Below are 25,771 nucleotides of genomic sequence, written 5' to 3'. Positions count from 1 at the left end.
CCAGCATGATCTGATCAAGACATGAGCATGGTTTTTGCCTAATGATCAGTTTCTGGACAGATGAATACATACTGTGCATAAAGCAGAAAATGGGAAAGTATATTAATCTACCCAGTCATGTAGAAAAGTCCTGTTTTCTAGGAGCATGCTCATCACTAATGATCCAGTTTCTTCTACCATCACTCAGACTTACCATCAATTTAACTAGATCCAAGTGTACTGCAGCATTGGACCTCTAAGAGAAACATGTGGGTTTTTCCCAGGGAAGTGACTTCTGAGCTCCTGCTTTGGCTGGGTGGCACAGAGGTTCTCAAAGGACTGCTTGGTGTTCTCCACAAGCAGTTAACCCATGATGGAGGTTGACTCCATCTCATTAACACATTCTCCATCAACACTGAAATGAGTGATTTTCTGCCATAAAGGTGTAACAGTTCTGTAACCAATCCAGAGCGTAAATAAAGAAAAGGAAAGTTCATCTTCCTCTGAATTTTCCTAGGATCGCTCATAGCTTTTAGTAGAGATATCTCCCTCTTGATACTGTCAGCAAATCTGCAGCATTAACAGGCTGTGTACAATGTGATTATTTATTGTCCCTGCCCTTACATTTCATTTATGGAAAGGTAAATGTGATAAATGAGACAAAAATAAATATTTTTCAATGAAAAGGAAGAAATAGTACCGTTTTATAGTTGTAGCCACTGTCTAATACCTGGTCAGGTATTAAATATGCTACATCTTAAAAACACCTGAGTTTTACATGGTGTTGAATGTTTCTAATTCATCCATAGTTCAGAAGTTTACTCTTGTAATAATTTAGTGAGTTTTTAATTAAAAATTACTACCCTGAAAATATATAAACAGTGAAGTCTATAGTAGCTTTTTTTTTTCCTGATTGATGAAGAATCCTTATTATTACAGGTTGTGTTAATGGATATTTATTTTCCTAATCTGATGCAGGTATCAAACCAGATGAGTTTATGAATAATAAGAAATCACATGAAGTGCAGGTGATGTCAGAGCTGGTAGACAGCATAGCAAATTATTGTGGGATAAAGCAGGTAAGAAAGCATTTCTTACTTTGTGTTACCAGGCACCTTCTGAGTTATTCTCCTTTTTTTGTGCAAATACACCACTTTGATTTTCTGTCGCTGCTGTTCTTATTTTTCCTGTACCAAATTGGAGCTAAAGAAGAGCTGTTAGAGCCAAACTGAAGGACAATTTTGTTTACAAATGTATTGTTCCAAAGGAACTGCCTTTCAGTGACTCATAATCACTCATGAGTAATTTTAAAAAGATCATCCTCTATGTGTTGAGCAGCTAAAAACTGTTCTGCTTTTTGGACCAGTGCTGCCTTGCTTGTCAGTATTATATTGCTGGCAGTGTTGCACATGTGTCAGTAGGAGAGCTGCCTTGTGTCATGCACACAAGAGTGTCACACAGAGACCAAGGCTGAATACCTTGAGAAATTTTGAAAGCTCCTCTTATTCTGACACAAGATTTAAATAATTTCCTATTGTTTAATGCTGTTCACCTCTGTTTAACATGGATTGAGATCTATAAATTGAAAATCTAGTTATGATGTTTTTAGTTTGAAGAGAGACCAAATTAAGCAGAGATTTATGTGAGTGTGTATGAAATACATTTGGTAGAACATGTATGAGGCCTGGACACCCAACACCATTATCACCAAGCAATTACTGCCTGAGTTGGCTGTTACGTACATCACATGCTAGGTTTGTCTTTGGGTGGTGAAGAATTGCATGATTCCTTTCTCAAATTTGATTGTAGCTTAAACCTTTTTTTAATATACATGTAATTATGACTGCACATTACACTAAGATCATTGTTTCAGTAAAACCTTGTAGAGGTTTATTTATGGATCTGTTGACAAAACACGAGCCCCTCAGCAATACTTGACATTTTTGAGTAGTATGTTTCATATTTTGTTAGACAAAGTGTACCAAAACCATTTCCTCAGTTTACATACATATGCTTTTTTGTAAGCTTTTTTAGTGGTAAACCTTATGTTAAATTCCATACTTTAGGCCTGCGTTGTGGTAAGGCTAAATTTTTCAGGTGAGCTGAGTTCGTTTATTCATTTTAATCTCTGTAATGCTGGTAACTGGCCAATGTAGCTTCATCCTTGCTTTAAACTGGAGGTGACATGGGACTCTCAACAGACATTTGATTTCTTTCTACATCTGAGCTGCACTTGCTTTCCATGCAAGGAGTTGTAACTGTAAATGGAGACTTATTTCCTCCAGGCTAATATTCATTCCCACAAAAATTTGTGGAGAACAAACTATATTTGTTTAAAACCAAAGGTTAATAAGGTACCTGCCCAGATTTTATAATGAGGGTATTTTCTCTGAGTATTCTTTTCTTGTAAGTAAATATGTATGAGTATAGTTTTAAATGGATGTACCTGCAGCATCCCAAGTTGCTGTTGCTCCCATCACAGGGAAAACCCCAAAACTTGGATTCAGCTCTGAATTGCTGAAGCTGAACTTTGGTTAGGAGGTTATTTGGCTCAGACTGAATTTAATTTAGATAAGTAAATGATGCTGTACTCTTGCTAGATTTGGGTCAGGCCTTTGTGGCATCCTTGGAAACAGAGATCAAAATTCTCAGTTCCTGACCATCTGTTTTGTGAGGAACAGCTGATGAAGACAAAGTTTTAGGCAGTATTCTTACACCTGGGATTGTCAAGTAAATAGAGAGCTTTAATTAAGGCCAAACATTTCAGGGTGAGACGCAATCAGTTTGTGAGCATCTGCAATCACTTACAGCCATGGGAGGCAGGCTCTCCTGCAGCCCTTGAAGAGCCACCACAGTGACAAGTGTGGGTGCCCTCCACAGCCCCAAAGTGGGGGTGCTCTGTAGAGAACAGAAATACATCAGCAGCACACTTGTGGATGTCTTGTATTCTCTCATGAGAATTTTTTTTGCCTTGTTTACCTTTTGTTTCAGGCAAATATTAGTTTTTTCAGTCCTTTCACGTATTGAAAAAGCTGTAGGAGGGTATACTTTGCTTACAGCGCAATAGTAAGTGGTCTCTGCATTTGCTGGAAAGTGGTGTTTCATATAGCGTTTTCATTTAGATTTAAATAGTTCCTGTGAGATTCAGGAATGAAAGGAAAGCAAAAACCCTGTTCAGAAAGTAAAAAAGTAAAGCCATCTTAATAACTTAACCAAAGTTTCGATGTAGCTGGTTACTAATAAAATCACAAACCAGTCCTTACTAAGTATTTGTCAATATGCTGCAGTTTCATCCAGGGATTAATACTTTTATCAGGTGGCTTGGAGTATCTCTATACATGGGGTTATTTTCTGTTTACTTTTTAAAAAAATTATAACATTAAATGAAAAATATTATTGCAGTGTATCACTAAATATGAAATGCTGACTGCTCTATAATAACTTTTTTCCATTTTAGTCATGCACTATAAGAATATTTATTTGTGCGAAGTTACAAATCTCTAATATATGAGAAGAGCTTTCCTGTTACTTTGGAAAATAAAGAAAAGCCTCCTTCTTAGTCTTTAAAAAGCAACTCCTTTTGTTTTTGTTTTCTTTCAACTTAAAAAAAAAGTTGCAATTATAAATTTTTAGGAGTTTTTCCTTATTGAATTTTTTCTCTCCTTCTTGCAAAACAAAATAATGTAGCATTTAATTAAAAAATCTAGAACCATGAAAACACACCACATGTTTTACAACAGCACATGTCCTCAGGGTGTTTCTTTCAGATATTACAGATCACTCACAGCTTGGAAAATGCCCTCCGTTTCACCTCCATACCCACGTTGTATAATGGGTGGTAGAGGACATTGCTCTCTGGTGGTATTTTATAATGTACAATAGTGAATAGCAAAATAGGAATAAAAGCAAAAATTTTATTACCACTTTAATCACTTCTAGGTTTATGATTTTAATTTAAACATTAAAGCAAAATAACTAAAGGGCATTTTTTTTTCCAGTAGTTTGCTGACCCTTTTAAGCACTGTTCCTATCATATAAGTGGAACTTTATTTTTTATGAAATTCTTGATTAAACTCTGAAAAGAAGCCAGTGTTGACTCCTCTTTGCTTAAGCACACATTTGTTTTATTTAATGTATTGGTCAAAGTTTTCCTTGGAAATTGCAGCATGTGCAGCAAGACTTGGAGTGTATAATGTAAGGATGATTTAATTCTGCATTCAGCATCCATTACATTTGTGATTTGGTGCTGGGAAATGTTGGAATGCTTGATTGTGCCAGAAACTGTGTTTAAACATAGGACCCAACTCACTGTGGACAAGACCTTTGGAGTTTATTATATCATGGAAATTTCATTTTAAAGGTTCATGCTTGACAGATATGCTATGGATTGCTTATTACCTTTCCCTGTGTAATCAATGGAAGGTAAAGCAGGGACTAATTTAATTCAATTTATTTGTTTAGCCCAAGATCATTGCTTGCTATTTTTAGTCAACTTTTCCTTTTGTTTCTAAATCCCAGTGCTAATTTAACAATGTGTTACTATTTTCTATTTACTTGAGAAACTTTCCCTGAGCTGCAGCAGGTCTCTACAGCCAATAGGGGTCACACTTAGGAATTATTCACTACCCCTCTCTTGGGTCCCAAAACTGCTTTTTACGGAAAAAATTCAAAACTTGAAGTGGAGGTGTGCATATTCTACACAATTGTAATAGCTGTTAAACAAAAGGGTGGGTAAAATTATTCCTTCAACACTTCTCTTTCATTTCAAATGACAGAAACACAGAATGGGTCTGGTTGCAAGGGAGCACAGTGGGTCACATGGTCCAACCTCCCTGCTCAAGCAGGGTCATCCTAGAGCACGTGGCACAGGATGGTGCCCAGATTATTCCTTAATATCTTAATATTCCAGTGCTCAGTCACCTGCACAGTAAAGAAGTTCTTCCTCATATTCAGGTAGAATTTCCTGTGCATCTGTTCCCACCCGTTGCCTCTTGTCCTATTGCTTGGCACCACCAAGAAGAGCCTGGAAACATCCTCTGACACACTCCCTTCACAAACTTATACTCTCAGTTATCTCCCTTCAAAACTGAACAGGCCCAGCTCCCTCATCCTTTCCTCATAAGAGAGGTGCTCCAGTCCCCTCATGATCTTTGCTGCCCTCTGCTTGATGTGCTCCAGGAGCTCCAGGTCTCTCCTGTGCTGAGGTGCCCAGAACCGGGCACGGTGCTCCAGGTGTGGCCTCACTGGGGCTCAGTAGAGCAGAATATTGGTGATGAATGTGACAAATGAATGACATTTTAAAAAGTATGCCTAGGTTATATAGATTCCATTTCATTTAATTCATTCCTGTACAGATTTATTTAAAAAAAATTATGGTTGAAGCTTGTCTAGATTGCAAATATTAATCAATATCGCATGATGACTACCCATGAGAATGCCATGTGCTACATGAATAAACAATTTTTACCTAATAGTATTCTCCACTATTTTGCATAGTCCTTAGTGATATTGTCTCAATTTTTTCTTTCTAATTCTTAATAATTCTTTCTAATTTGGATGTCCAAATCTTTTTTATTACGATAACGAAGAAATCTTTCTTTCTCATTGAGTAAGAATATTGAATATTTTTACAATGTTTACCTAATAGTATTCTCCACTATTTTGCATAGTCTTTAGTGACTCAAATTTTTCTTTCTAATTCCATGGATGTCCAAATCTTTTTTATTACAATAATGAATAAATCTTTCTTTCTCATTGAGTAAGAATAGTGCTGTATTGAATATTTTTACCTGGTAAAAAAAACTATACAGTTGAGTTTAAGATGTATCAATGTAGTGTATGCTGCAATTTAGGTTTAACAGTAGCAGTGTAAGATTTCTTATGAGCATGTGACGGACCAAGGACAAAACATAGGTGTTCTTGAATCAAACACTTCCATGAACTTCTACAAAGAAGTCATTATATCTAGTCAATATTATTTTTTAGTAGATAACTGGACGGAAGTGAATGTTATAGTTTTCTTTCCTTAGAGAAGTGTGACTCTGCCAATTCTTATAAAATATTGTGTTATGTATTTATTACATATTAAAACATACATTATATAAAGCTGTGATTATGTACTGAAAGGTCTCAGGTTACTCTTGCTTTTGCTAACACTTTGTAAGGGTATTTCCCTCCTGAGTTACATCAGTCACTGAACTAGCACCATATCAGCTGTAATACAAATTAAACTGGTACCAACACTCCTTCCTCCAGAATGGGCAGTGGAAAGTACATGTGGATTATGAGACCCTTTGTTTATTAGAAAAGCATTCTCATGTTAAACAAAACTGTATGGGTTGTTTTCACAGAATTGGAAAGCAGAATAAACAAGCATTCTGACATAAAAGAGTATCAATATCACCCATCTTTAGGTCAGATCTGAAGGGATTAAATTAAGCACTGAAACTAAAGATGCTTTTTGCTGTACACCCACTGGTTGTAGGCTCCTCAGTGTGGAAATTAGGTGCCTAAAGCTGAATACTGTGAACTGTCTATTTGCTAACTCTGACTCAGTTCAGCAAGGGCAGGTGGAATTGATGGTGGTTTATGGTTATTCTTTTGGCAGAAGAAAGGTCTCTGTCAAAAAATGTACTGAAAGTCCTTACAAGAAGCAGGGCATGTGAATTGCATAAACATTGCAATGTCTGTTTTCGGGAGCACGTCAGTTAAGACTTAATTCTGTGTTTTAAAGTCAGAATGTGGACCAACAAAGCAAAAGAACTAAGTGCATTGAGAGGTATGATGCTAATAAGGTAACTATTCAATCCATGCTTAAATTTTTAGGGAATAATTTTGCACTTAAAGTGTGCCTTGTTGCTCATTAATATAGCAATTTTCTTTTCCTTTATTTTTTCTCCATTATCTAGGTGATTGATATAGGTTCTGGGAAAGGCTACCTGAGTTCATTTTTGTCCATGCAATATAACTTAAAGGTTTATGGCATTGACTCCTCAAGCTCCAACACAAATGGTGCTCATGAAAGAAATAGAAAATTGAAGAAACACTGGAGAGCATATCAGAGTCGAGGAAAAGAAAACCTCAAAAGCCAGAGTTTGGAAATGGCAAATGACAGGCCAGTGGAACATGAACTTAATTGTAAAACAATCAATGAAGAGCTCTTAAATAATGCCAGTAGTCTTCAAAATCAGGGCCAAGTGATTATCCAAGATTTAGTTCCTTCTTGTGGTTTCACAGAAATGGCTACACTTGAAACCAACACAGAAACTGAAGCTGATTTAGGGATTGGGACACAGTCTCATGAGACCAAACTTTCTGAAGAGGTTCTTGCTGTTCTAAATGTTCTTCCTGTTGATGCTGTAGAAGATTTTTCTTCATCTCATTGTAACTGTGGGGAACTCTGTGAAGAGGAAAAAGTACAAAGAAAAATGACATCTCTCAAGACTAAAGCAAGAAAGTCAAGTGAATCGAACCTGTATCTTCCATTGACCTCTTGCATCACTGCAGAAACAGAACTCAGTGACATCATAACAGATCTGGAGGTTATTTTACTCTAAATATTTACTGTATTTAGATTGTCTGTTGTCTTTATATTGCCATTTTAATGTGTACATGTTTTCTGAGTGTACATAGAGTACTATCTCTGGTGTAAATGAATATTCTGGCCCAATAATGGTTTTTAACCAGATAGCAGAAGTATGTCTATCATATAAAGATTGTATTTATATTTTGATATATGTGTTGGGATGTTTTTGAATCAGTCTTTAGAATTTATGAGGTAGATAATAATCAGCTAGCAAAGTTAACAGCATATTCAATTATTTTACAACTGTCATTACAGAGAAAATCTAATTATTATGAATTTATTATTTTTTACCACATAGATGCATATATTAAGCATTCGAGTTTCAATTTTCCTGAAAGTTACTTTTTCAAGTTACATATTTTTATACCTTCATTCACACTGGGAAGGCATAGGAGAATTTATTGTGTATAGTATTTAAGATGAAGATTTTGTAAAGAATTATTTTATTTTGACTTTTCAGAATTACTTTTCTTTCATTTAGTAATTTACTAGCTAGCAGGGTTTGTGTCTACACAAATAAGCCCAAGTTCAGCTGCCAGTGGCACAAGTCTAGAAACTCTGAGGTTGTATGTTTAGTTTTTATGCCTGAACTAACATGCATTGATTGAGTAGATGCATTCAGTCTTTTATTGAATGATAAAAACTTCTCTGTGTTCAGTAGTGACCAAGCTATTTTATTCCAGGGTGTAATAATCTCTGATTCAAGACCATTAGTTTGTGCTGATAGCCCTATAACTTGAGCTATAAATGCAGCTGAGTATCTGAGAACATGTGGAGCAAACTCATGTCTGTCTGCGAAAGACGCCCTTGAGCAGCAGGGTTTGTTGATGAAGCATATGCCTATACATTTGCACAGCTGGATTGTGCATCCTCTTAGTGTGTAATTTGTACAATACTGAAGGTGGAAGAAATCCTAAATCACTGCCTTTTTGATATAAAAAAATACTGTCATGGAACTTGAAAGAGGAAAGCAGAAGTTTTCCTGTTTCAGACATGAATGCACTGTGTAATACAGCTGGGTGAGATAATCAGATAAAATCAGAATGATTATAGAATGGTATCTCAATTGAGTGACCCTGGCCTAATTTCTTGTTGATAACCTGGAAAAGTGACAGCTCTGGGTAGACTTTATAGCACATTCCATTATAGTACCTAAATGGGACCTTACAAGAAGGCTGGAGAGATAATTTTAAGAGGGCATGTAACGATATAACAAGCCTTAAGATGAAGGAGGATAGATTTAGATTAGGTAGATACTAAAAGGAAATTCTTTACTGTAGGGGTGATGAGACACTGGAAATATTGCCCAAAGAAGTTATGTATGCTACTAGAAGTGTTGAAGGCCGAGTTGGATGAGGCTTTGAGCAACCTGGTCTTGTGGGGCACGGGGGGTTGGCCTAGGTGATCTCTAAGGTCCTTTCCAACCCTAATGACTTTTTGATTCTGTGAGTAATAAATATGTCTGTAATTCAAAGCAACACCATGTTTGCCACGTGGATCCCAACCGATAATGTCAGAAGGGAAATATCTTGTTATGAATGGTTATATGAGAGAGGATTTTCATGGAGAAATGGAGGCAAAAGCAAAGGAAAAAAGGAAAGTAGGAAATAGAATGGACAGAAGAGCAGAGCATCTGAAGCTGAAGTTCTTACTTTGTGCTGTGAAGGAGAATGCCCATTTGTTGTTCAATAGTAGCAGACATACAGAGAAACTGTCAGTGATGGTGTTTGGAAAATGACAAAGCTGCTCTTCACCTTAAACCTGTATTTAGGAAGTTGCTTTGATTTCAACAACTTAAACTAGCAGAAATGCCTTAGATAGGTCCAGCCAGATTTACAGCAAGAAATCTTTACTAAGAAAAGTAGCAGTGGTACTAATAACATGAACAGGAAACCTAAGAAAGACTAGAGAAAATGGTCTGTGATCAGTAAACATGTAGATATTCCCTTCCCTGCAGCTATGTTACTCATAGTCTTGAACTTCTGCATCATGGCCAGTTTTCACCATATTTTCTTAGCATTGAAGAGCTTTGATTAGCGTTGAAAAATTCTAGAATAGAACAGCAGGAGTCCTCGTGGAGTTGGGTATTTCTAACTTGCAGCTCACTATTTGCACCACATTTGGGTTTTGGAGTTTGTTTTTATTTGTGCTCTATCAGTTGATGAAGGAGATGATTTATTGTTGCCTTTTTTTTTCTTTTTCTTCTTAGGACTGTATGATGGTGGGTCTACATACATGTGGAGATCTTGCTGCAAATACTCTACGAATTTTTACTGCCAAGCCTGAAATCAAAGCCGTTTGCAGTGTGGGCTGCTGCTACCATCTGCTGTCAGAACAGTTTGAAAACCAAGAAGGTAATTCTGAGCTTAACATGTGGCTGTCAGTTTGCATGTTAAGAGTTTTATACCTTTTAATTAATAACCTCCTTGTGTTTGTTTCTTTCCAGTGGCTTATTTAGTACTGGTTTTATTTGTTTTATGAGGGTAATTCACTCCCAGATGCATTGTTGCTTTTCCATTATGCCAACATTCCTAATATTTTTACTGAGATTAGGGACATAAGTGCATAGTGTTTTTATATGGTTATAACTACAGCTGGTTTTATTTCATTAACTCAATTATAAATGTACAGACTCTTTTAGTCCAGTATGTTTCCATCCTTTTGAAATATTTTGTACCACATTTTGTCCTTGGCTATCTGCGTGCAACATCCAATTATGTTAATTTGTACATATGAAACAATGACCAGAGTTAAGATTTTGTAATGTAAGGTAATACTCAACAAAACAGTCATCTGGGTACTGTGCCAGTCTTTGCCCATCATAAAACAGTACATATATAAGAGTTTTTCTTGGGAAGATAACATGAAAATTGTTTATGGATTCAGAATATAGGCACATTTTCCTACAAATGGGAAGGAGGGGGTTTCATTTTTGAGAGAAAGTTGGTATTTTTACTTGAAATTGTGTATAATGAAAAATATTTAAGGAACTGGCTTTCTTGAGACAAGTGGTACGTAGCTGATATGTCTAAATGACCATATGCTGACATGCTACAACCTGATCATCATATCAATAAATCTGAAAAAGGCATGGCTTGGGAAAATTTACTTCAGCTCTTTCAGGGAACTTCACAGACACAAAGGCATGTGAGACTCAGCTATTGCTCTTAAGGAGTTAGCTGCTTAAGTAGTCACAAGCGCAGCTCCACACTGACCATGACACATGCTAGCTCTTTCTTGCTTTAATAACCTTTTCATGTTGTTTTTAATTAACTCTGCAACTCTTTTAAGAGTTTTTTTCAGTGTATTAGTCCTAGTAATTTCAAAATACTTCAGCTCACTCCAAAAGCAAAGAAAATACAATTGAAATTTCTATGCTACAAAAAAGCAGTTAGAGAAAAAATACACAGTTACTTTTACATCAGAGTTTTAAGACATTAAAAACTTTTCAGGTGCTTCTCATTAAGTCTGAGTGTCTGAAACATTTGGTTCTTTCTTATTGCAAAGAGGACACGGCTTCCTGTGCTGGCTATATAGGATTACTTTTTTGCAGACCAGTGCATAAACTCAGACACCCCCAAAGGATCAGGCATGATAACCTTTTCAAAGTTCAAACAAACAGATATATGTACGTGGTTAGAAGAGATACTGCAGTTTCATAGCAGTATGAAAATGAAGTCAAATTGCATGTTGAATTGATTTTACTCTGCTTGAAGGACAAAATTATTCTCAAAGGAGAACATTTGGACAGAACAAAAGGAAATGACAGTATACTTTTTTTGGGAAAGAATATATATATTGTCTTAATAATGCTCAAAATATTTTTTTTTACTATTACTATGAGAGTGCATATTCTAAAGTGTATAATGCTGTTGTATTCCCCTACTAAGTCATCCACCATATGGCCTGTTCTTAAATGTGCAGTGGAGGGCTAAGAGAACAAGGACTGACAATATCTAAGATTTAAGATTTCTTCAAATGGAAAATGGGAAAGAATTCAGACTGTATTTTGTGTCTGCATTTCCTGTGCATGGACTTCAAACTGACAAAGCGTTCTGGAGGATGCTAGGGGACTCTGTCTCTTATCAGATGGTATTGGTCCAACAATTCAAGCAGTAAAAGAGCTCCTCTTGTAGGTGTCAGAAGCAAGTGGATTTTAATACTGCTTCCAGAATGGGCCAAATATAGCATTTAAATAGCAAGTAACTTCTGAAGGTCATCTGGACCAGATCATGGCACAAAGCAGGGCCAACTTAGATCATTTCAGTCAGGGTCGTGTTTTGAATATCTACAAGGACAGTGATACAGTAGCCCATTTCAATGTTTGCCCTCACTATGAATTTCTTTCCTTCATATCCATTCAGACTTTGTAGTTATTGTGCATTATCTATTGTCTTTTTCATTTTGCATGCCAAGAATAGTTCAGCTTAATCCTTTTTGTTGTCTTTCCTTTAGGAAAACAGCAGTTAGACCCCTTCTTGGCTGCAGCCCTTTAGTGCTTTTGCCACCAATAAATTCATTTCAGTCATTATACTGGGCTGACGAGCCCAGAGGAGCACTCCAGATACTCTCACAAGTGCTAAAAAGGGAGAATAATCACATCCCTTAATCTGCAGGCTTCACTGTCAAGCTTCAGATTACTATTGATTTTCTACCTATTTTTGAATGCACCTGTCTGAGTCATATCTTTCAATTTTGTCTATAAAGATACTAAGGAAACTTTGCCGAAAGACTTCATAAAATCAAGATAAACTATATCTCTGCTGTCCCCTAATTCATGGAGCCAGTCACTGCCTCACAGAAGGCAGTAGTTTGTCAGTGCCTGATGAATTCCTGCCAGCTAGTGTCAACCTTCTTCATGGGCCTGGACATGGTTTCCAGGAAAAAGTGCTCCATAAACTTATTGAGACTATCTGAGCTTATTTAGGTGAAGATGAGTGTGGTTTTCACCTGTTTCCTGTAATCAGGATGGACATGACCTGGCAAAGATGATAGAGTATGGTTTTCATGGGGCACCGGTGAGTTATGTGGGCCTGCAATGCATCCCATGTGGCCACATGGAGATTTTGTGTATTTCTGGTTGGCCTGTGTGGTACCTCAGCCAGTATGATCTCTGCTGTAGATACTCCTTTGCTTGCCCAGGCTCTGACACTGAACTCAGGAAAGCGACTGGCTACTCTAGGCCATCAATCAGGGATGGCAGACACATGTAGATGCTTTGTGTGGAGAGACTAATTTGAATATTAGCAAGCAGGTTTAGAGCTACATCTCTGCAGTGACAGATCTTCCTAGAAGCAAAGAGAATTGGGCAGAACTTGCTGCAACACAGGAAATTACTTACTCATTGGAAATCAGTCCAGTAAGCAAGGGCTTGGCTACGAGCACACAGCGGGAAGTTCTGTTACAAAGCATTCTACAGTTATTTTATCTTGACTGAGTAGCCTCAAAGTTTTTCAAAATCCGTTTTTAAAATGTCATTTGTTCTCTTTAAAAACTTTTTTATTTTCTTGAGGTGTGCACCATTAAAGTCAAGGTTGTGGCAAGTCCACCTCAAAGCTCTTGCCCCCAAAGTAGCACATTTTCCATCTTTGCTGTTTCTTTAATGTAAACTCAGAGGGCTGTGCTTGTAAGCACAGTTGAAGCAGAGGAGCCAGCTCACAGAGGAGCTGCAATGGACTTCTGGTTGCCATAAATTGGTATGGCTGGACAGTATGTTCTTTGGCACTTAAGATTTAATACCAAGACCAGTCTTGATGAGGCCAATGAAAAATTACTTTTTCAGTTCATATTACAGTTTATATTGACTGGAATTAACTGGTATTCATGGGAATAAAATTTACCTGTTATGATGCCTAACATAGTGTTTATAAGTCTGAGGTGTTGACAAAATATCAACAAAATGGTTTTGTGGTGTTTTTGTTGGGCTGCTGAATTACCTTGCTTATCACAAGTTTGGGATTTTTTTGTTTGTTTGTTTCTGAGATGACTTCAGGGAATAATGCGTTACATTTCTCACATACTCTAAAATTAGTACAGATATTGCAAGACTGGCTGATTCAGTTTGGTGTTGGACCTGCTGTGAATACTTTGTGAGCATTTCTGATGAAAGTAGGTGCCAGCAGTCACAATCATGAATAATAATGCAATCAGTATATGGTGCCCTTCTATGTGTCTCTAAATAAGCTGAATTCATCTGGAAATTTTTGTAATGGGACCACGTTTCCAATTATGCTGGGAATAATTTTGAACTGTTAAGATCATGAAAGTCTTTGCTTTGATTCATTAGCGGCTAAAACAACCAAGAGGTGCTGTGTAACATCAAATTTCAACTCAATTTTAAAAAATTGAAGCCAGTGTCTTTTAGCACCTGTCTTTAAATTTCACTGCTGTTATAAGCAGTGTGAAATTCTAAGTTTCAGTTAATAAGGAATAATATGACAGGTCTTGGAAAATTCTAAGTAGTTTTACTTTGGCTCTCTCTAAGGAGAATTGTCTGTTTATATAGAGATTCTTGTATGGATAAAATATACATAGCCATTAGTATAATTGATTCCTTTGGGGGTTTTCTTCTCTGTTACTGCATTGGGTAGTCAATTACATCAGAGTAGAAAGGATTTTACTATTTATCAGAGACATTTTACATAAACCTATTTACATAGTGAGCCATTATGTCAGTTTTTCTGGGAAAAAAATCTGTTTGCTAATGATTTTTAGGCTAAAACAAACTCTGTGTCTCTGTTCAGGAGATATTCTTAGGATTTTTGGGAGCTGTTTTATCTTACATTCAGCTAACATGTTTTTGGAGCAATGTATCAGCTGGTCTATGATTATCCCTAAACAGAGAAGAACTGAAAATTTAACATATTTTAAAAAAGATTTTACTTTCCTTGAAAAGGAATTTGGGTTTCTGTGTTCTGGTTCTCTTCTTTCCATCCTCCATATCACCAAATACATCAATACCAGTCTAGAAACCAGTGAAATTCTTCAGTATTATATCCTTTCTTTTGAGGAAAATACACATCAATGTTGCTTTTGCTCTGGAGCTACTGTTAAGACCCACCACAGAGATGGGGTAACTGAGATTCCCTTTCATATATCCCTTGGGGTGGAATAGAGTGAAACAAATGACAGGTTTCTATATAAGTGTGTGTGTGTGTGTGTGTGTGTGTGTGTGTGTGTGTGTAGGTATATATATTTTAGAACAATTGGGTTGCAATAGAAATGTAGCCATTTTGTTTGTTATCTATAGTAATATGACATTATAAAAGCATGAAAATATCACTGAAGAAAAAATATGAGGAAGAGAAAGAAATTATTAGAGTAGCTGGCAGAGAGGAAAGATATCATCACCCATCATTTTTGTACTTCAGGAGCACTTTGCACTTCAGATGTCCATTGGTTGAAGTGACGGTCACAGTCTTGATCTGTCAGGGGTGGGGCAAGAAACAAACACTTCAAGGCTCAGGTTCAGGTGGAAATGCCCAGCTACCTCCCCTGTGGGGGGAAGTTTTAATACTTTGGATCGTGTGCAGTCCTCAGCACATGTGGTCACAGCACCAAGCCTGACAGAGTTCCAGAAGTGTTTGGGCAGTGCTCTCAGGCACATAGTGTGATCCTTGGGGATGGTGCTAAGAGGTGATCTTGATGATCCTTTGGGTCTCTTCCAACTCAGCATATTCTTTGATTCTGCAATTTGAAATAAGAATTAGGTGTAGTTGTATAGATGCTTTCAGTGATAGCTGTCTGATAGAAGCTCTTTTGAGGTTGGCTTAAGTACGACAAAACATAAACTCCATATTGTGTAAGGATTTCCAAAGTCAGGTCACTGCTGGGTAGAGAAGTTCTAAAGGCCTCCAGGAAGCTGTGGAAAGTAGCTTCTTAATAAGGCACTCTGAAAGAAGTCAGCAAAGCTTTTGCAGAATAAACTTTGACTATTAAAAGCTATTGAACATAATTAAGGGAACCAAAAGGGTTGCAAAGGGTAGTCAAAATTCACATACAGAATTTTATTCGACTTGTGAAACATGGGAAAGCCTTGAGTAAGGTGGATTCAGAGGACAAATACTACGAAACTGAATTTTCTAAAGGATTACTTACTTAAAGATAATGGCTTGGTATCACTCTGTTCCACTCAAATTTAAAAGATTACTCACTGTTTCAGGGTATTAGAGTACAGATGATTTATGTGTAGCCTAGGTATATTTTCAAAGATATTCCACAGCCAATGTCTTAAAATAGCTACCACTGATACCATGGCAACACAGGAAAACACTTCCAAGCAACAGATCAAAAAGCTTAATTTCCTTCTCAAGGCATTATTAGATATTGCTGCATAGGGAACCTTTCCATGTATTTGTGACACAGCTAACTAGTCACTAAACCCAAGATGTTTTCTATAAAAATCGATTCTGAAAAAAATATGAAACTTGAAAAAATACTAACAAGGTAAGCTTTACAAATGTTAAATGAAAGTATTACCTATTGAAGTTATTATGGTATTTTTCATTAATTAATGTAGCAAGAATATATTAAAACCTGAAACCATCTTACATTTGTACTTTTCTCAGTGTGTACAAAGTATGAGGTTAGAATTGAGAATGCCAAAGTTTTAATGCACATAATTAAAACATACTGTAGGTTTAGGTGTTGGAAATTATTTTGGTGACAGCTGATTCTGTTTCCTGGAATTAGAGAGCATTTTTCTTCCCCACTGTCCTCTGCTTTCCCCAGCAAAATCCTGCTTAGTCAGGGCACTTTTTTTGAAAAATACAAACTCAAGGAACAGTGAATTACATGGCCAAGGAAGATTTAATCTTTTCCATGAAGGAAAAAGGCAGTTTAGTAGTTATCTATTTTTTTGGGGAATAACAGAAGTAGACTGAAAATCTACAATGTTGTGGAAGATAGAGGCTATGGAGGATCTGAAAAAGGTTATTTGTGTTTTAGTACAACTTTGATGAAGTTCACAATATATACAAAGACACAAAGTAGGGTGTATGTGAAAAAAACTGAGGATAATAAAGTAATAAAGATTAATTTCCACTGAAAAATCTCAGACAAAAAAATGCCATTTTAATCCATTGAATTACATAATCAGCCAAAAGCAGCAATTAGGTTTAGGGCTGGGATTCAGAGATTCTGACAAAGCTTACAGCTCCAGGGTCACCAGGGCTGCCAAGGGGAGCAGGATGCTGCACCAACATTGCTGTCTCCACAGCTTTCTGATCTGGCTCATCCCATGGAACTGAAGTCAGGCTTATTTTTTCCAGTAACATTAAAGCTTGTTGGTCCTGTTGTTTTATAATGACTATATTTTACTGTAAAGCTTTGTGAAGTAAAATTTGAATATTAGCACACTAAAAATTGCAGTATTATTCTTAGAAATGAAAATCTATGGATGGACTAATATTAAAGGTATTGGAGAAGCTTGTCCCATTCTCTTGAACTTCCTTGTCATCATTTGTGCACATACAGAGTTGGCAAATGTGAAAAGGATTTTATGAAAAAAGGATTTTCATAGAAGTAATTCTGTCTGATTGGCTACTCTGTACTGAATTATAACATGGTTGCTTCATGCATTGTTGGACACTTGAGCTGTTTCCTGTGAAATGTTCCATGGAATACTTAAAATATACTTAAAACGTTTCTTGAATATTTTTTGAGATTTATACAGTTTAGAACTGCTGTTGTGTTAGATAGAAGCACAATATAGTGAGCTATATAGTATTAAGTATATCTGAAATAATTGCAGGCATTAAAAAAAATCCAGTTTTTTAAAATATAGCTTGTAAATACATGAACTTTATAGCAATATGTTAATCCTAAAAATTTTTGAAGTGTGCTTGAGAGCAGACTGGATGTGAAAAAATAAGTAGAACTTAAAGCAATATTGTAGATGCGTGGTCAACTTTTGATATATGTGAAAAATTTCTTTCTAACTTGAAGCATTAGTTTCCCTCTCTTTTTCTCCTACTTTACAGTTTCAGTAATTTAAATGAAGATGATGTTTTGACTGATAATCTTTTCCAAAGATTATCTGAATTATGCATTAATACAGTGCACTGATACTGAGATTGTAGCTGACAGGGTAGTAACTTTAACTTGAATGAATGATTAGTTTGCCTGGAGGACACGGTATAATTTGGAAGAGATTTGCTTGAAAAGATCAAGGATTTAATCTTTCTAACTCAGTTTGCAAATTATTATTTTGAAATATTTTAACAATGATATTAGAAAGACATACAATAGGAACCATGTCAGTCATTGTTTTCTTGCACTCAGTAAGTTCTTACTGACATCCCTGCAGTAGAAATATCCATGTGTTCCATGTACTCCATAATTAGACTTGAAGTTCATTAATATTTTAGAGCTTGTCATGAGGCACTTACAAATTCTTACTACATTTCTAGTGCTGAAACCACTTGCAATCTGTTTGGTCAAATTTCATCATTATTTCTAAAAAGTCTTCTTTCTCCTTCTGTTAATCATGCTGATAATTAAAATCCTATTCTAAATCATGATTCTCAAACCAATATTCAGCCCCTAAGAGCCTCTGGCATCCCTCAGGGTTAAAAGGAGAGCAAAGTGTGAGGTTGCCTGCAGAGGTTTCTTGCCTGCTTGCTGTTACTCTCTAATGGTCAGCTGAGACTGGGCACTTCTGCCAGAAAGCCAAAGGCTTTCCCTCCCTCCCATGAGTTGTGGGGAGGGTTCTTTATGGTTGTTTTTTTTTCTTTGCTTAACTTTTATGGAGTGAATTTTACTTATATATCTCGACTGTTGGTAAATTTTCTGCTGTCCCCTCTTTTCAACCCCATTATATGATTTATTCTGAAATATGCCCCAGTCCCCTTCCTGTGCTAAAAAGCCAGGATCTCAGCCAATTTGTGGGGTTTTTTTTTAAGAAAGCAGTAAATCTTATTCACTGTTCTAAAAATCAGCTGACAATGTGTTAATGAAAACTCTAAACATTTAGAGTTTGTGTACATTTAGACGTGACTATTAAGAACATCTATAAAGTAATCTCTGTACCAGTTTTCCCACATTTGCATTAGGGTTAAACATGAATAATTGTCTTGTTATTCAAAATACAAATGATACTGAAACTGAGCACAGATTGTGATGCAAATGCTTCTTGGCGTTTTGAAGAAACAGCAAGAGCCTTTGCAGCTGCTCTTTTCTGGAAAACAAACATTCTGCCTTACAGCAGAATGTTGTTTCAGAACTAGAATAAACAAATACATATTGTTCTGTGTGATGTTTGAAAGATGTTTGGGATAGAATAAGAAGACAATGAGAAGTGGTACTGAGGCCCTGCTGCATGGAATGACTGCTTGGCCTACATCTTGTGATTCATGGCATGGTGTAGGTTACCATGAGTATCTGCAGACTTTTCTCTTGTCCCTGTGACTGTTTTTTCAGTGGATTTTTGTAAAGGGCACTCACTTAAAATTGTTTTGGAAAATGTGAAATTATCAGCAATTCAGCATAAACCAAAAACATCTGTTACAGGGAAAACATGTTTTTTGTAGCACCACCACAAGTTTTGGTATTGGATGAGAGCAGTTAAGTGTTTCTACTACATTACCTACTGTTCATCTTGCTCAATACATTGTGTAGTCTGTAAGAGGAAAAGCTGTGCCTTTGTTTTTTTCCTCCATATTGCAGAATGCCATGACCAAGTCTGGGGATTTCCCATGTGTCAGTACTTGAAGGATGAAGGCTGGTGCTGTGGTCGCAATGCTAGGATGTCAGCATGCTTGGTATGATTCCCCTTCCTCTCTTTTTCAACTGAGAGCTTTGTCCAGATGTTACAGGATTCATTGTTTTTGGCTTCTGATCCTGAAGCCATGACTTTAATCCAAGAATCTACAGGATAACATCATTAATGTTGTAAGCATGATGAATTATATCTAAAAAAATATAGTATTGACCTTCCAGCTTTATAAATTTTATACTTGCTGGAGGCATGAAAAAATGAGTATTGATAGAAATGTATTTTAAGAGTGGACAGAAAGGCCAAAACTTTGCTGAAACCTAAACAAGGTAACCCCTCAGGATTATAGTTCTTGGCCAAGGATTTAGGGAGAAACAAGGTAATTTTAGAAGGATTGCAATCAGTAACTCCCTCAATGCCTTCATGATTCATAATATTGAATGTTCTAGCTGTTTAAAACCTGAACAACCCTGCCTATTCCAAAAACTAGAGGAGCTCTAAAAATCCATGTAGTTTAAGAGTCTGGAAACTTCTTTTTAACATTGCACCAAGATAAGAAGTACTTTTAAAGACATAGCCTCATCAAGATAGGATGATGAGCTGTTGTCTAATATGAAAAAACAGGTAGGTACTGAAAATTTTGACCACTGTCAGTTAGAATACCACTATTCCTTCCCTCTATTAATTTTTAATTTATGGTATTCAGATAAATCACATCAGGTTCTAGCTAAGCTCTGCTGCTAGACCTCAGTACCTGGTAAAATAATGGAACAGTTTATATTAAGTGCCATCACGCAAAATTTACAGGATGGCCAGGGTATCAGACCCAGCCAGCATGGGTTTAGGAGGGGTAGGTCATGTTTAACCAACCTGGTCACCTTTTATGACCTGGTAACCCGCCTAGTCGATGCAGGTAAGGCTGTAGATGTTGTTTACTTGGATTTCAGCAAGGCCTTTGACACTGTCTCCCACAGCATACTCCTAGACAAGCTGGCAGCCCGTGGCTTGGACAGGAGCGCTCTGTGCTGGGTCAGGAACTGGCTGCATGGCCGGGCCCAGAGAGTGTTGGTGAATGGTGCTGCATCCAGCTGGCAGCCAGTCACCAGTGGTGTTCCTCAGGGTTCTGTGCTGGGGCCAGTTCTGTTTAATGTTTTTATTGATGACATGGATGAGGGTTTAGAGTCCTTTATTAGCAAATTTGCAGACGACACTAAGCTGGGAGCGTGTGTGGATCTGTTAGAAGGACGTAGGGCTTTGCAGAGGGACTTGGAACGGTTGGAGGGATGGGCAGAATCCAATGGGATGAAGTTCAATAAGTCCAAGTGCCGAGTCCTGCACTTTGGCCACAATAACCCCCTGCAACGATATAAGCTGGGGACAGTGTGGCTGGACAGTGCTCAGGAGGAAAGGGACCTGGGGGTGCTGGTTGACAGTCGGCTGAACATGAGCCAGCAGTGTGCCCAGGTGGCCAAGAAGGCCAATGGCATCCTGGCCAGTATCATGAACGGTGTGGCCAGCAGGAGCAGGGAGGTCATTCTTCCCCTGTACTCAGCACTGGTGAGGCCACACCTTGAATATTGCGTCCAATTCTGGGCCCCTCACTTTAGGAGGGACGTTGAGATGCTTGAGCGTGTCCAAAGGAGAGCAACGAGGCTGGTGAGGGGCTTAGAACACAAGCCATATGAAGAGCGACTGAGGGAGCTGGGGTTGTTCAGCCTGGAGAAAAGGAGACTCAGGGGTGACCTTATCACCCTCTTCAACTTCCTGAAGGGTAGCTGTGGTGAGCTGGGGGTCGGTCTCTTTCTCCGGGCAACAACCGACAGAACAAGAGGACACAGTCTCAAGCTGCGCCAAGGGAGATGCAAGCTAGAAATAAGGAGGAAGTATTTTACAGAAAGAGTAGTCAAATACTGGAATCATCTACCCAGGGAGGTCGTGGAGTCACCATCCCTCGAAGAGTTTAAAAAAAGACTGGATGTGGCACTTGGTGCCATGATCTAGTTGAGGTATTAGAACATGGGTTGGACTCGATGATCTTAAAGGTCTCTTCCAACCTAGAATTTCTGTGATTCTGTGATTCTGTGCTAGGTCTGTACCTCCATTACAGAGAAGAGTATTGACTAAAGACTCAGTGTGGACTAATGTATTGAGGTTATGTAAACTTGAACTACCATGATAATTAAATGCTGTCAGGAGAAAATACAGGAGGACAGTTGTTTAGGATCCATAAGGCTTAAATGTGTTACCCTTGGCAAAGTAAAGGAAAAGAATTGTTCATTTTAGAGATGTAGCTGTAAAACTCGGCAGAAGTGCTTTCTAAAGGGATTTGCCTTTTCTCTTTTTCTTGTCAGTGTCATACAATACCGGTCCTTCCTCAGCTGACACATTAGTTGTTTCCTATTCCATTTCTTTTGGAAAGAAAAAGGTTGGGCTGTTTTTCACCAGTGGTAGGAAGATAAATTTTAAAAGCAAATGGCCCCCAAGAGAGTACTGATCTTCCTATATATATCTATTTTAGATTTCTCACAAATCACAGAAATTTGGCAAATAAAAACTTTTTGTTTGAATATTCACAAAAGGCAGAGTTCTCCTGTGTAACTAGATACTTCTCCTGTTATGTTTGTAGTTGTCCATATGCATTTTTCATGACTAGGATTTTCCTTGCCATTTAGGATGTACAAGGGAGCCAGCACAGAGCCACTAAGCACCCACATTTCTTGGGCTAATGGCTGGTTAGCAGAAAGTCTGCTGAGCAATGACACTCAGAGTTCAAATAGGTTGAATTACCAAGGGCCAGAGGTGTTGGGCAAGAGTTCCAGCTTCAGAGCCTTACAATAATATATCTTGGAAGCCATATCCATCTCCTCAGCAGCAGCAGATGGATGCTGTAGTAAGAGCTTATGCAGCAGAAGGCAAACCTGATAGTTGGCCAAAGCCATGAATGGAGGAGCTGCAGCTCTGTGGACTTTGTTTGAAGAGCAGTGTGAAATACCAGATCAGTTCTACCACAAGGAGAAGGAAGTGTGGGTGATTGTGTAACAGGCAGTCTTATTTACTGTAGTGAAGTTTGGGAATAAAGGTGGTAATAATCTGTAAATGATGAGGCATTTTTGGTTTGCTACCTAATTTGATGTAGCATCAGATAATCAGATACTGAGGCTTTGTCTTCATTTCTGCTATGATCTTTAAAACTCTGTTGAAAATTTTGTGGGCATACTATCTTTTCAACTGTGAAGGAGTATTACATGCTTCTAAATATTTGTTGTTCTTTATCACTATACATGATAAAAACCAAGTAGTCTCACATCTACATCAGCATTTATAGTACGAAGACTCTAGTGAAAAATAATGCACAGTATTTTAAACTGCAGTCTCTCTGAAGTTACTTTATTTGCCTGTATATCAGCAGTCTGAGTAATAGTGATTAAAACTAATATTATCCATTGAACTAGTATTTACTTTTAAATAATTAAATATGCAAAATGTATTACTTGTACTTCAGTAGATATATATTCCAGAAAAATGCATTTGCTTTTAGCACTTTCACAGAAAGTAATCCTCTGAAACTCTTGTACAATAGAAAGAAAAACAAGCAAATTTTCCATGTATATATTTCCACACAGTTGGATGTCATTGCTTCTCTATAAATAAACCAAAATAACAGGAGTAGCTGCTTATGAGTGCCTAAAGGTATTAACACTTTAAAGTGTACAAGCTCATGTTATGTCACACCATTAATCTTTTTAAATGTCATCTCCTCTGACTTTTATACAATGTGTTTATAAAATGTTATGATAAAGAATAAACATATCAGCAATTTAATTCCTTGACTCTTAAAGGCTTTGGAGAGAGTTGCAGTTGGCCAAATGGTAAGTAATACTGTTTATTTTAGCCATTCTAAGATAAAATGTGGTTTTTTCCCCTTGAATGTTCTTAATCCATGGCCTTTTCTTGAACTTCTGCATATCTGGAATCTGAAATACTGGCCTACACTATGTCAAATCCTGATAGATAGCATGTGTCATCACAAAATCACATTTTTATTGCTGTGCTTGTACTTAGTGAATCTGTTTTCTTTTTACAATTAAGAGTCTGAGAAAAAAAGCACAGCTTAAAATTTAAGGCATCAAACTACCCTTCCTAACTTCCTTTGCTATCTTTCAGCTGATGCATAAATTCAGTGCAAATGTCCTTCTTATATTCCTGGTTTGGATCACTCTATCCCAATGTTTTATCAACTAATGTAAAAATAGACATTGTTATGACAAAAGCTTGAACCTGTTAGAAACATCATCATTCTCATTTTTAATCCCTGTATATTTTTTGTCTGTGAATATTTTGATTAATTGTTGTGCAAGTTATCCTTAAGGGATGGTGGGCACCAACTGTCCAAGTATTTAAAAGGCCAGGCTGAAAGACTTCTTTTCATATTCAATAAGCCCACTGGCCCTAGCAGTCTTTTTCTGTGTATTTTTAATTGGCAATCATTAACTGGTGTTATGCAAACATATTTTCCATAGACAAATGTATGAAATTCTTAGTATTATTTTTTTTAGCATAGTACTTTCTACATGGTTCAGGCTACAGTCTGATTGCAGATCATTCAGCTAGGTAATTACTCCTTTTGTCTTCAAAACAACTTAGATAATTGTTGTTTATTTTGCATATTAGAATTCAGATCATGAACAGTGCATTTTCCTCTGTTGTCTTTCTTTCCATCAAGAGAGTCTGGGTTTGTTTGGTTTTTTTTTTCTTTCTTGCATTTATGGTTTTGTTAGAATCTGACTTAAAAACATCATTTTAACTGGATGCAAGAACATTAGTAAATTATCCTCTTAAATCTGGTATGACCGATCATAAAGTATATAACTCAATAAATAGTTAGGGAAGCCAATACTGGTTTTGTTACTCTGATCCTAATTTCAGTGCCAATTTTAAATCCTTGCTGTTGTAAAACTTTTTGCAGCTGCCTACAGAATCATTGTTTTATCGAGCTGTTCTTCAGGTTATTATAGAAGAAATTTATGGTGTCACCAAAAGGTAGGAAGCTCGGAATTCACAGAATACCAACCAAAGATTGATCTGATTCTCTTCCACCTCTGTGTTGTAGAGAAAGTGTGTTTTGGAAAGCAGAAGGACGTAGTAATCAGTCTCATCAAGTTGTATATACACATTGGTATTAAAATGCAAGGTAGATTTGCTCGTCCTCAATCCACATCACAAATGTATTGCCCTTCCTTTATCTGTAGCTGAAATAGGCCCCCTTTGGTATTGGGTACACAGGTAAAGCACATCTTCACCTGAGAATACTCAGCAAATGCACTGAAAGTCAGCGCAGTCCTGGGCTACCCTGTCATGCAGAAGTCCTGGCAGCTTTGATACTGCAGATGGGAAAAGGCATTTCTGTTTGTCCTGAGTAAAACTGCTGACAGCTTGATGGCCATCATGGCTCTAAAGAGCTACTCACTGCCTGTGCCTACACTGGCAAATGCTGCTTCCTTGTAGGAATGGGATTTGGAGAGCTGCTGCTGAGGATCTGACATCTACATTATACTCTTCTGTGGTTGCAGTTGGATGAGATTTTATCTTGTTCTGTGGGATGTATGCCTGTTAGCACTTGGACCACATCCAGAAGCACACCTTCCAGTTTAATTTAGTTTGAAAATAACCCATTTTTTGAGCTCTGATACTATTTCACGGTGTGAGCCAAGGCATAAGAGGTGGGAAAAACCAGAAAATTCACTTCAGAAGTATACTCCTGATCTAAAATAAGTGCTAATGCAAATACTCTTAAAACTTTTGCTGGATGTAGAGTCAGTCAGACAGCTTACCCTTCAGAAGGTCAAATTCCTGAAAGAAGAAATGCTTCTTTATTTTAAAATTGCATACAGTATCAGACAAAAAGACATGGCTGCTGAATTGCAGAGAAAAGAAAAACTGTGAGGTAGATTTTTCAATTTTTGAAGGAAGTATAATTTGGAGGAAATAATTAAGATCATATGTCTGTAATGGCTACCTTGGAAAGACCTGTCTCACCCCCATGTTTTGGGTTTTTCTCTGAGCAAGATGTTAAATGCCCATCTTCCTAGGAATGATGCAACAACATAATTATTAACTGATTCTCAGTCTGCATCAGCCTAAATGTTTAGGTGCATTTGAATATTAAATATGACAGCAAAAATTCTTTTCAATGAATGAGGGTCCTTGACAGCTAAACAGCATTAGAACTGCCACTGAGTGAAATCTTTTGAAATCTTTCTGTTGACTTCAGATGTTTGTTCTGGGTTTTAGGTAAGGAGATAGGTTTTAGTAAGAATAAAAAGGGAGAAAAGTAAGATACTAAGATACTTCTGTTCAGTTTTTCACTGGGAGGGTGCAGGAAGAGGGTATTTCTTGTTAAGTTATTCAGTAGCTGAAAATTCTGTACCTGAATATTAAACTCCTACTCTAGAAGAGAAATGTTAGACTCAGTCAAGAAAGTGAATTCAGACTTA

At 37.1% G+C, this 25,771-nt stretch overlaps 1 protein-coding gene across 2 annotated transcripts in view; it reads left to right on the top strand.

Moving 5' to 3' along the window:
- Positions 1-25,771, top strand: part of METTL25 (methyltransferase like 25) — a 47,744-nt gene that overhangs the window by 7,979 nt on the left and 13,994 nt on the right. For both annotated transcript variants that reach the window (XM_066550660.1, XM_066550659.1), the window contains exons 3-8: positions 958-1,058; positions 6,888-7,520; positions 9,774-9,918; positions 19,229-19,323; positions 23,117-23,146; positions 24,244-24,317. In XM_066550660.1, coding sequence (XP_066406757.1) covers positions 958-1,058; positions 6,888-7,520; positions 9,774-9,918; positions 19,229-19,323; positions 23,117-23,146; positions 24,244-24,317 — 1,078 coding nt within the window. The remainder of the gene's footprint in view (positions 1-957; positions 1,059-6,887; positions 7,521-9,773; positions 9,919-19,228; positions 19,324-23,116; positions 23,147-24,243; positions 24,318-25,771) is intronic.

Source organism: Molothrus aeneus, chromosome 5 (assembly GCF_037042795.1).
Source record: "Molothrus aeneus isolate 106 chromosome 5, BPBGC_Maene_1.0, whole genome shotgun sequence".
In the NCBI taxonomy this organism is placed as follows: Eukaryota; Metazoa; Chordata; class Aves; order Passeriformes; family Icteridae; genus Molothrus; species Molothrus aeneus.
The sequence above is the reverse complement of the archived record's forward strand: the minus strand, read 5'-3'. Positions and strand labels throughout refer to the sequence as shown.